This window comes from Artibeus jamaicensis, unplaced genomic scaffold (assembly GCF_021234435.1).
Source record: "Artibeus jamaicensis isolate MK-2021 breed Jamaican fruit bat unplaced genomic scaffold, CSHL_Jam_final contig_432, whole genome shotgun sequence".
NCBI lineage: Eukaryota > Metazoa > Chordata > Mammalia > Chiroptera > Phyllostomidae > Artibeus > Artibeus jamaicensis.
The window spans coordinates 13,628,981-13,641,245 of record NW_026521828.1 but is presented as its reverse complement, the minus strand read 5'-3'; the positions used below and the strand labels follow the sequence as shown (position 1 = coordinate 13,641,245).

General features: G+C 47.3%; 1 protein-coding gene across 3 annotated transcripts in view; it reads left to right on the top strand.

The window, feature by feature from the left end:
* ABLIM3 (actin binding LIM protein family member 3) overlaps positions 1-12,265 on the top strand; it is a 108,799-nt gene that overhangs the window by 70,551 nt on the left and 25,983 nt on the right. For all 3 annotated transcript variants that reach the window (XR_008391759.1, XR_008391760.1, XM_037161880.2), the window contains one exon: positions 804-891. Coding sequence is in view for 1 of the 3 variants with exons in the window: in XM_037161880.2 (XP_037017775.1) it covers positions 804-891 (88 nt within the window). In the remaining 2 variants the exon portion in view is untranslated. The remainder of the gene's footprint in view (positions 1-803; positions 892-12,265) is intronic.

Sequence of the window (12,265 nt, the reverse complement as noted above, 5' to 3'; positions counted from 1 at the left end):
TGAGTTTGCAGGTCCCTTTATTTGTCCACTGCATGCTAAGAGTCTGTCCTTCTCACGCCACTGTCACAATTTATGTCATGCCTGTGAACCTCAGGTACTCTTGCTTCACTAACACTTCAACTTGTCTTTAAGTTGGCTCCTTACATGTCAGAACACTTGAACTTATATAGCATGACAGGAAAACTAGGATCACTTACCATATTGCTTGTAACCAAAAAAAAACAAATGTAGTTCTAGCTAGTTTCTATTGCTGTGGAGACTGCAAGTCTCACACCTGTTCTCATTTTTAAAAAGGTAGATTAATAAGTTTGGGATAGATGTTAAAGGCATACTGTACCAAACTGGTACTTTCTCCTTGGGGAAAAAAAAGAGGTGTTTGTTTTCCATTGATCCAATGTTATTAAATCCTGGGTCTGTGTACTGTTTAAAATCATCTGCTGTCCCACTAGTGGTAAGGGCCCCAAAGAAGGGCCCTATGCTGGGATGTCCTCAAAGCAAGATTGTTTCCTTATCTGGAAAGGAGGTGTGACCAATGGCCTCCAAAGGGCCTTTCTACCACAAGAACAGTACTGCGGGCATCCAGGGAAGTCCTCTGAACTGCCATAAGGGACCCATGGGGTAGAATTACTAAGTTTCCAGGGTGGACTTTTAGATAGTGCTGGACTCCCCTGGGCAGACTCCCGTCCAATCACGGAGCCATGAAAACACCACACTAACCTGCCCAGGAAATGTTCAAACCCAACCTGGCCCAGCAGGCAACAGCCCCAGGTCTGAACTCCTATTTCTCCTTTTTACTTCCATAGGCAGGAGGGAAGCACTACCACCCAACCTGTGCCAGATGCGTACGCTGCCACCAAATGTTCACTGAAGGGGAGGAGATGTACCTCACGGGTAAGCAAACCTGACACTCTGTAAGGTGTTCCAATCCACACATGACTGGAAAGGAGATACAATCTCCTTTTATTTCAGTGTTACCTTTGCTTTTGGCTTATACTCAAATTTGCGATTAACTCACCCCTCTCTGGGTGGTTTGGGAAAGTTGCCGGTGTGGCTAATATGAAGTGACATGTAATCTGCCTTCCATTGCTGTGTGCCTCCACCAGCTGCTTGGCTGGCCTGCTTCCCTGGCAGTGCTCTGAGCAGGCTCCCCTGGCTCTGTCTGGGGGTGGGAGGTTGCACTAAACAAGGCCAAGGGGTCAGAAAACCTCAGAGGGATGCCTGAGTTGCAGAGCGCCTGCAGCATGTCCCCTCCCTTCTCCCCACACTTCTGAGTGTCGCACACCAGGCTGCTGCCTGCTCTTCCCATGGACTCTCAGGACGTACAGAAAGGAATGGAAGAAAAAAGTAGTCTCTTAGAAGTAAATTGGGGCTGCTTTCCCTCCACCCCTTCCCAGAGTCCAGCCCTCTGGCTCCAGGATTCTTGCAACAGTCTCCTAACGAGTCTCCAGACTCTGTTCAACCCTCTATCCTGTGCCCAGTCTATCATTGGAGGATATCACAGTGTTCTTTGCCCTGCCCTGTCCAAAGGTCAGTGGGGCCCCTCCTTACCCACCAGTTTAACCTAGCATTTAGGGCCCTCTTATGAGGTCTCAAACTACCTGTCTAGCCTTGAACTAATCCAGCAGTTAAGCTGCCAAATTTCAATAGTTTCTTCATCCATTCGACAACCATTTCCTGAGCCCCCACCATGTGCAGGCTCTGTGCTAGGTGCATAGTGAGTTCCAACCACAGCCCTGCACCCACTGCCCTACAGTCTGGTGGGGGTAGGTCACAGTCCATCATCACACAAGTAAGTGTCACCCTGGAAAAGTGTTATGAAGGAGAGCACAGCACGGGAGTGAGGAGGGGCATCCGGAAAGGCTGCCAGAGGAAGAGCTGGGGCCGGAAGGATGAGTGGGTATTAACTAGGCAAAGAGGGGAGGGATGGGGTGCGCCAACCTGCGGGGACAGAATCCTCCAGGCTCTGAGGTGGGTAAAGAAACGGCAAGTGTTGGAGACCTAGGGGAGCCAGCGTGGCTGGGGTGCAAAGGTGGGTGGGCGGGGGTGCACCAGGCCTGTCTCTGTGGCTGACCTGGAGTTCCGCCCCTCAATGAACTCACGGCCTTCATGCCTCTGGGCTGTGCTTGCATGCCTTGTCTTCAATAGAACAATTGTCTTTCCATGCCCCTTTTGAGAACCCTACCATTCTAGACCCAGTTTAGTCACCATGTACTTCATAAACCCCCAGGTGCCTCCGACTCCACCCATAACCTAACACACTCCCTCCTTCCTGACTCCCCAAACCCCTTTGTTCACACCCGGTCCCCTCCCGCTTGCCCTAGAGTCTTGGCCTGCTTCCCCAGGGTCCTTGCTCCGGACATGGGCCCCACAAGCTCTCCAGGTATTCACTGTTGGCTGAACCGCTACGATTAGCCATCTCCAGATGTGTGAGTAGCCAGCCGTCTTGGAAAGGAGTGAGGGCCCCTCCTTGCTGTTTCCCTGCAGTGCAGATCTGAGGCCAGGCAGGCAACTGCAGAGTGTGTCTTCCTACCAAGCCGCTTATAGCCGCAAGCACCCAGGTCCAGGAGTCCTGCGAGATGGAATGACAGTCCCTTTGCCTAGGGCAGGGTTTCTCAACCATGGCACAGTTGACCTTTTAGGCCAGATAATTCTTTGGTATGGGGACTGTCCTGTGTATTGCAGGGTATTTTGTAGCACCCCTGGCCTCTTCCGATGAGATGCCAATAACGTACCTCCTTCCCACTGTGAGAACCACAAACATCTCAGATATTGTTGCTAAGTGTCCCCCAGAGGCAAAATTGTCCTGTTACGAACTGCAGGCCTAGAGCTATTCAACAGAATCTCTTACCACCTGCTCAAAGGCTGGAGCAGAAATTCCTGTGTTGAATCGGGCTAGGTGGCCATCCCTAGGATGCTGTGACTACAGATTACCAGTACTTGTATGTATAGTCGCACAGGTGATAAATGTGGGAGGATCCAAGAGGTCACTTGAGACTGTAAGGTAATAACCCCCATTATTTAGATGGGAAAGTGAGACCCCAAGGGAGGAAGACAGCTGTGTGAGAACCAGACCACGCAGGGGAAGAACAGGATTGGCCTTATAACTTCCCTTCCTGGGACCCAGGTCCTGTCTGCTCTCTCAGGTCCCTGCAAGGACTAGACCTCCCCCTTCCCATTAGCATCCATCCCTCAGTGCCTGGGTCCCTGAGTGGTTTCTGCAGCAGGACCCTGTGCTACATGCTAGGAAGCCCACCTGAGTCTCCAAAAACAGCATGATATCTTTATGTACCCTGTCCACCTTGGGAATCTGGACTTTGCACTTGGCTCAAAAATTTGTTGCCTGATATTCCTCTCCCCCTTCCCTGGTGAACGCACTTCCTAGAGTTGAGATTGCCTCCACATTCACACCTGCAGAGTAATTAACATCATCTGCTCTCTCACCTTCCTGCCTGAATTTCCAATCCTAATCTTTCCCTATTTGCTGCTTTCAATCCCAGTTCCACTGCTTCCTAAGTCTTGACCTTCAGCGAGTCTCTTAACTTTCTGAACCTAGGCTTCCTAGCCTGTCAAATCAGCTTTTAACAGTCCCTGCATATAGAGGTCTGCTAAGTTCCTGACATGTGGTAACCTCTCAGTTCATTCATGGAACAAACACCTATAGAGCATCGCCTGAGTGCCCAGCACTGCAGCAGTGAGCAAGTCAGTCGAGGTCCCTGTACTCCTGAGCTCCCGGCTTCACGAATCAGCTTCTTCCAAGCCCTGCTTCTAACCAGAGTGTCACAGAATGCTGAAAGAGTTAAGTGGTGCAGTGAAAAGCTTTGTGATCATGAGAGAGAATGTACAATTAAGCCTTGGACATAAATGCCTCCAGAAGGCAGGAGATATTCTTGGTGAGGAAGAAGGCCTGTCACCCTCCCCCTTAATTATCTCCATCCCTACCCTCCTGGCTCTGGGGAGAGTGGGAGTAATTGCAGGGCCCTCAAGGACCTGATTTGAGAGATGCTGAGTGGTCCTGGAATGAGGGGGACGAGGCTGTCCAATGCTAGAGTCATGCTACTTGGGCTGTGGGCGTTTGGGGGAGGGATGTCAGCCACAGGCAAGGGAGTGGGCAGGGCAGGTTCTGCTGCTCCTGAGAGCTGGGCCTGTGATTGGCTTGGACACTCTCCCTTGATGGTGGCACTGAAACCTGAAATGATATTCCCCAGAAATGGCAAGAAAACTGCCCTCCTAGGCAGCACAGGAGTGGTGTGAACTGGCTTAGAGCCACGATTGTTGGGTTCAAGGGTCAGTCCTTTTGCTAATGGCCTGTGACCTTAAGAGATAACTTCTTTCTCTGGGTCCCTTCCTTCACCTATAAAATGAGGATAATTATACTGTCTTTCATTCATACTGAGGCCCTGCTATGTGACAAGCTCTCCACGACATGCTGGGGGCTGAGAGGTGAACAAGGCAGGTGTACTTGCTTCCAGGGTGCAGTGTACTGTCAGGAAGGGAGACAGACTTGACTCAAACAGAAGTGCAAATATTCAGTGACAAGCTGTGACAAGTGCTGTGAAGGGGGAATTTGGGAACAATGGAGCGTGTTTTAAGGCTCCTAATCCAGTCAAGATCTCGAAAGTGAGTAGGAGGTGGAATGGTGAAGAGGGGAAGGAAGATTGTAGAGACAGAGAGAATAGCAGGTGCAAAGGCCCACGGTGGGAGGAAGTATTGCATAGTGGAGAAACTGAGGCAGGCCCAGTGCTCCGAGAATAGGCACACTCCACAGAGCCCTCGTGAATATTCAGGGAGATGACTGTCAGAGCGCTGGTGTGGGAGAGGCCGAGGGAGGAAGTGTGCAGGGGCATAAACCCAGCCACGTCCGCTGGTTCTACAGCCAGACACCGAATGCGCGGTGCTAGCAACTGGGCCTCGGGAGATGCTCTCGGCCACTTTATCTGTGCTCTGCTTGATGTGCGATGGCTTTCTGAAGGACTCTAATTGGGAAAAGTCTGACATTTGTCTGGGCAAGAACCTCCAAGGACCCAGGAGACAAGAGCAAGTTTTCCCTTATTTACATTCTGTTGTTTATTCAGTCTTTTAACTGTTTTTGTAAAGATGCCAAATTTCTAATCTGTTTGTTGTCCAAACCCTTCATTTGGGCTTTACCAGGGAATCAGGTCCCTGATTTGGTACGGCAAAATAACAGCCGAATGCCGCGGGTTCAGGGCAACGCTTACACGGACGTCCCAAAGGTTACAGCGTCTAGGCCAGTGGCAGTTTCTCGAAACCCAAAGCGTGGTTCATCAGAGACTCTGCTCCCGTTCTAAATGTGCTGATACACAGGTGAAAGGGAAGGTAGAGCTTTTTTCTCTCCTCCTGTCTACACTAAATGTCCCTGTTCTAGGGACCTGAGGAAACAGTAACACTGGAAAGGCGTGGTCAGCTGCCCATTTGAACAGGTCCCTGTTACCATTTGTGTAGTTCATTCATCACACCAGCCAGAAAGTCATTTATGAAATCCAAGGACAAACTGTGCTCTGCTAAGGAAAGTGTTATAACAAATTATAGGTCCTGCTAAGAATAATAATAGGTAAAATGCCATCAGCTGATATTTGCCAAGCACTTACTATGCACCACACTAACTTTTAAATGCAATATCCCATTTTATCATCTCAACTGTGTGAACCAAACAGTAGTATCTGCATTTTAGAGAATAAGAAAGTTTGGAGAGGTTTATGTCCCTGGGCCAAGGTTAGCTAGCTTATCTTGTTAGGGTTTGTTTAAGTCGGTTTTCTTTTATTTATTATTAAAATTCTTAACCTGTTTCGTAGTTGGCCTTCTGAACTTGATGAATCCTCTGAAATAACTTGCCAAAGTTTGCATGTAGACATGTTTCTTTAAGCAGAGGGTTCTAGCTTTCATCCAATTTGGGGGTGTCCACAGCCCAAAATAAAGTGAAGGGCCTTAGTTCCGTGTTAATGCGGATCCCAAACGGTGCTCTGAAAGTCTTCTTTGATAAGTGCACAAAACTCTGCTCTTGTAGAACTGAGTCTGTTTGAGATCGCAGGTTTTTTTAATAGTCCAGAAAGTGCAAGGTCCTGGCACCAGGAGATGTGTCTCTGGCACAGTTGGATCAGTGGTTTGCCGGGGCCTCATTGTCCTCTGACAAGCACAACAGAGGAGGCTCATGGAGCTGCCAGGCGTTCGGGAGCAGTGTCGCCCATTGTTAGGGGTTGTGAGATGCCGGCCCTCAGTTGTAACCTACGTGTCTCATCCCACCACACTTCAAAAGGCACTGACGTAATATTGGCTGCAATAATTTACTAATTTAGCATTGTTATTTTGAATCGGATCTCCCTACTGACAGCTTAGGTTGTAGGAGTTATGCTTAAACACTTTAAATCTTTTGTTTTCCCAATCCTGCTATAATTTAAGATTATTCAAATATATCCTGCTACTATGCTAAAGTAATATTTCCTAAAGTCTGACTCTACTAATTAAGCATATTTCATTTTAAACAGGGTATGTTTTAATTTTTAATGAGCTGCATTTTTTATTTTTAGGGTTACCAAACATGTTGAATCCTATAATATTATAGCACAGTAGTTTTAAGTTTGTATTTTAACATCTGTTTTCAACTTGCCCCTCCCGAGTTGCCACTGACTCAGGACAATGTGACTGTTTTCTCACCAGTTACACGTCACATCCACTTCACCAGCCAGTTTGTCCGTGTTGATCGAAATTAGGTCCAGAGGAGCAATTTCCCCGGTGGCCGCCTCTATTTTCTGGGGAACAAAATTGCCTGCTGGGCAAGTCAAGAGCCTGTCAGATACTGGCGTTTTGGCTCAATGAGATGTTTTATTAGTCTGGACTTCTTGGGCGGCAGAAACCCAGCGCAATCGACATTAGGAAACGGAGGACTAAACAGCTCACAGAACTGAGAAGCCCCAAGCAGCGGCACAGCTGGGTCCAGAGGCCCGTGGTGTCAGCAGGTGGTGGCTCTCCCTGCTGCTTTCTGTGTGTGGCCTCACAGTCTCCTGCCCCAGACTGGCTGCCTCCATGCAGGGGACGGATGGCATGGCCAGCCCCAGCCACAGTGGGTGCAGAGGGGCAGCGTTCCCTGAAAGCTTCAACGGAGACACACCAGAGAGGCTCCAAGAAGCCTGACTTCAGTCATACATGCACACCCAGGTAGGGCAGGGAAAAAGCAAGGGACAGGGTGGCCAGGCATCTAAGCTCCCTGAACCCCAATTTGCCCATCTGAGAACAGGAGTAATCCCAGGCCCCGTGTCACCGAACTGTTGTGAGGGTTAAAGGAGTGAATGCACAGTGGAGGCTTAGCACAGAGCCCGGCCCCACCAGCCCTGCCAGTCCGAGCTCATGATCAACACCCAGGAATACCGAAATGGTGGTTCCCCATGGTGCCATGCACTAATAAATGCTGGCTTTTTAATAGTATCACCATTATTAAAAGTGCTAAGCATATGTGCTCATAAATGTTATTATTATTTTTCAAGATTATTTTTATCATTACTATCATATTAGTTAACATTATTTTTAAATTAAGTACTGTTGTTATAAAATGTATAGCATAAGGGCTGGCATAGGCTCTCTCTAAATATTAGTTATAATAGTAACAATAAGAGTAACAAAAATACTGAGTGCCTGACCATACTAAGCACTCAATACATTTTATTGACTGTCCTAATGGGTATTTGCAGCAATTACTATTTCCTGTAAATTGCTCGGTACTGCCATTCTCCTTTCCTCATCCCACTTCATATCTTCCATGGTGACCAGCTTCATTGTACCTAAGCAGGTTTGCCCCTCAACCTCTTCATTAAGCTTCAAGCCCTCTTGATCATGTCAGCTGCAGGCAAGTTGGTCTTCTCCACTTCTCCTGAGGTGCCCTCATCCCTGGGCACGAGCCCAACCTCCCAGAAGGGCATGCTGGCAGCCAAGTCAGGCTTCTGCTTAGTGACTCCACCTGCACAGCTTGCTGCAAGGCCCTCGCTCACCCAGGCCCCAGCTCCGGGAGTCGGAGAGTAAACACTACCCACCACCAGGAAAGCAGTCTTTCCTTACTGCTTTCCCCTTACCCACACTGGATCCTGGCAAACAGATTTTCAGTAGGGGAGAGAAAGTAATAATAACAAAAACCACTATCTCTTCCACTGTGCCCCCCAAAAGGCAGCCACCATTCTAAGTGCTCTGCATGTACAGTGTCCGCTCTTATCCGCCAGGCACACGTTCCAGACCCCTGTGGATGTCTGAAACCACGGATAATGTGGAAACCTATATGTACTATTTTTCCTGTGCATACATACCTATGAAGAATTCACATGACATACAATTAACCATTTTTAAGCATACAGGTCAGTGATATTTAGTACCTTCACAGTGCTGTGAACTACCACCGTTAGCTAGTCCCAAAAACATTTTCCTCACCCCAAAAGAAAACCCATACCCATTATGCAATTGCTCCTCATATCCTTTCACCCTAACTCCTGGCAACCACCAATCTGCTTTCTGCTTCTATAGATTTACCTATTATGGTTATTTCATATCGATGGAATCGTATAATACGTGGCCTTTCATATCTGGTGTCTTTTACTTCGCATGATACTTTCTCAGTTCATCCACATTGTAGCATGTCTCAATGTTTCATTCCATTTTATGGTGGAATAATATTTCACTCTATGGATACACCACACTTGTTTATCTAGAGGCAGGGCTTTTAAAGGAGCCGTCCCAAAGTCCTAGCAAGTCTATGCACCAAGGGAGTGCTGCCCACATAAGGCAGAACTCGGAAATTTCACCGTACTACGGCCAAGAGAAATCCAGAGCGGAAACCTGCTGTAAGAGAACAAGCTGACATGGATTAGGGGTTGAAAATTCAACCACCTGCTTTAAACTACTTAAGTGAGGGAGCAGAGCCGGAAGACAGCCAGCAGAGAGGGTCCCTGGCCACCTGCAGGATCTCAGAGCATTTACACTAAAAAATACTTAAGAAAACACTGTGTGGCCCAAACAGAACCCTCAGTGGGCCAGCTCCAGTCGCTGTTCTGTGTGTAACCCCAGAGAGGCATTCTGGGAAACTATGGCACCCAGCTTCAGTTTGGTCATGAAATACCCACTAATGCAAAAAAAAAAAAAAAAATGAAAGAGTTGGCAAATGGAATTTCAGCGTCCAACAGAGAGGTGAGTGGGTTACCAAACATGAAGTCAGTCCCAAATGCCACAGGCGCCATAGCCAGTCAGATAAGACTGCGTGCTGACGCTGCTGGGGATCGTGAACAGCCTGAGTTCCTGGCGCAGGCACGGCCTTAGGGAATGAGATCTCTATCTTCGATTCAGCTGGTGCAGAAATGGCTAATGCTTCACATCCATAACCTTTACAGAGGTTGTAACTGCAGAACCTGGAAATGTGAGTGACAGTTTCAGTGACTCATGGAACCAGAAGTTGGACAAGCAAAGTGTCAAGTTTTTACAGGAAGTTAAAGAGTCCTACCTTGTAAAATTTATTTCTTTATTCCATGACATTCCACGGGAACAAATGTGGAGTGTTAGCCACTATGTAACCCTGCAGTTCTCCAATTTACAGTCATAAATCCTCTGGGGAGCTTGTTCAAAGTCACATATTCCCAGGGCCCACCTTCAGAAAATTGGCTATAGGGGCACCTCTGCAGGCCCAGGAATCTGCATGTTTCCAGGCTGCCAGACAGGTGGTCCATGAGTCACACTGCAACACACCCCAAGCTAGTGAATATTCTTATAGATACCCAGTCTGAAATCGTAGCTGTCAAAGCAGAGTCCAGATTCTACCACTTGTCCAAATCTCTGAGCCCAGCTTAGAGAATTCAACTGGCCTAAAACAGCATAGCACGTTTGTGTATTCATTCACTCAGTGTCTGTTAGTTAAGGATCTGCTGTCCCTGCAGGAATATCTGTAGATAAGACAGATATGAATCCTGCTGCTTATAGAACTTATAGTCTAGTCAAGGTCATGGGGTAGGGGTAAATAATTATCTTTCTATACAGAGAAGTCTGTTAAGATGGAAACATAAAATATCCGTGGTTGGGAGGGATTGTAAACGTCTGTGAGTGTGAGCACCACCTGATGCATCTCTTCAACAACATCCCTGCTAAGCATTCACACACCCAGTGCGAGCTTAAGTACTTCCAGGGGCAGGAAGCCCACTTGCAGCATAAGCCCACTCAAACTTCAGATGTTAAATTTTCTTTCCCCAAAACTTTTGCCTTTGCTCCTTGCTCTCCTTTACAAGACATGGTGAATGAATTCATCCCTCTTCCCACAGAGAAGCATTAAAATATTTTTTTTAATTCTTTTAACTCTTCTGTTATGGTTACATCATCTTCTGGGTGCATTTCACTGTCTTTTTTTAAAACACAAAGGTGGGAACCAATCAGTCATTCCTCTGTTTCTTCATTAAACCCGTGTGAGCCAGACACTATTTTAGGCTGTGGGGATAAAGCCCAGTGAAGAGAATAACCTCCCCTTCACCCCGGGTGTTCCCTTTCTGTCAGTGCCACACTGGAGAGCTATTAACCAAAGGCAGAAGTCCGCAGACTACAATTCATAGGAGTCTTCGTGAACAAATCATCTTTTCTTACCTTCACTTATTGAAGTTTATTGCTAACTACCAACAAATTTCTCCCCTCTTTAATTTAAATGATAGTCTGCCAAAATTAATTTGCAAACTTCTTTTTTTTCATATTCTATTATATTTTCTTTTTCTCTTTCAATTCTCAGCCCTCACATCTTATAAACCTGCTTTCCTGTGTGTGGAGAGCTGAAGCCAACTGTGGCTCAGCTTTGTTTCAGAACAGATATACCAGTGATGCAGAGAGACCATTTCATCTGACCCCCTCCCTTTCTTTCCACATGATTTCCCCCCATGAGGACTTGTGCCTGACCCTTTACCTTTCCTATGCCTCTTTCACTGAATCCCATGACCTTAGACATCTGTGTCCACCTCATCCTCTTCCTACAGTGACCTGAAACATGTGCTTCCTGCCAGAGCCCCAGTGTAAACAACTCCTCCTGGTTTCAGCCGCAACTCAGACAGGGCCCGGAAATGCTCTCTCTAATAACTCCCCGAAGCAAGGGTCCCCACCCACCCCTTTGTAGTAGACACACCCTGAGGTTCTGGATGGAGCTGCAGACTCAGAGTCCCCCTACTGGGCTTTGAGAGCCACTGCATTTCACGTAGAAGGAATTAAACTCATGTTGAATCATTAGGGAACATCCAAGAAGATTAGCAAACAAGAATCTAAGATCCCTATCTCACAAATGACAAAATGGCCCTAAAATTAGAATTTTGGAGATAAAGATAATCTCCAAGACCATCCAAACCCCACCTCGTCGTTATTCAAATGAAAAACCAGGGACCCGTAAGGAGGAGGTGTTGGGGCAGAGCAGAAACAAGAACCAGGGCTCCCCACTCCAGGCCCATCTTCCCTGCACTGCACTCTGGGGTCTGATTGTGCAACCTTAAACCACCCCCTGTCACTCAGCCAGTACTACAGCCCTGGGGCTCCAGGCAACAAACTACAGTGGTGAGTATACCCTAAAAAAGTCAGACAGCCCTGGCTGGCGTAGCTCAGTGGATTGAGCGCGGGCCTGCGAACCAGAGTATTGCGGTTCAATTCCCAGTCAGGGCACATGCCTGGGTTGCAGGCCAGTTCCCAGCGGGGGACACATGAGAGGCAACCATACATTGATATTTCTCTCCTACTCTTTCTCCTTCCCTTCCCCTGTCTCAAAAAATAAATAAATAAAATATTTTTTTTAAAAAAGTCAGACAAACAAATGCCATCTGGGTGCTCAGGAATCTAGCCATTTGCTGGCTCCTTTCCTTCTAGGGCTGGTTAGAAAAGGAATGGCACCAATGGGATAATATGTTCCTATTTTTTTCTTCTAAGCCAGGACACCTGTTCCTTCTTTGGGGAATGTGTAATATTTGGGGCTCCTTCCCAACATGTGACTGGCCACCTGTTGTTCATGCCTTCCCAAATTGGCCTCTCAGTTTGGGGCTGGCCAACTGGCTTCTCACCCACAATAAAATGCAATATACTAAATTGGAAGAGTCTGGAGTCTCTTAGGAATTAGAAGGTCAAGACAATGCTCTTAAGCAGACTATACATCCTGACACTTCTTCCCCTTAAATTTGATAGCTCTGGGAGACTGTCATAAGTCTTTGAAGAGGAAAGCAGGCTGGAATTCACCACAGTCTATCACTTTATTTCACCTCTACTGCCATTC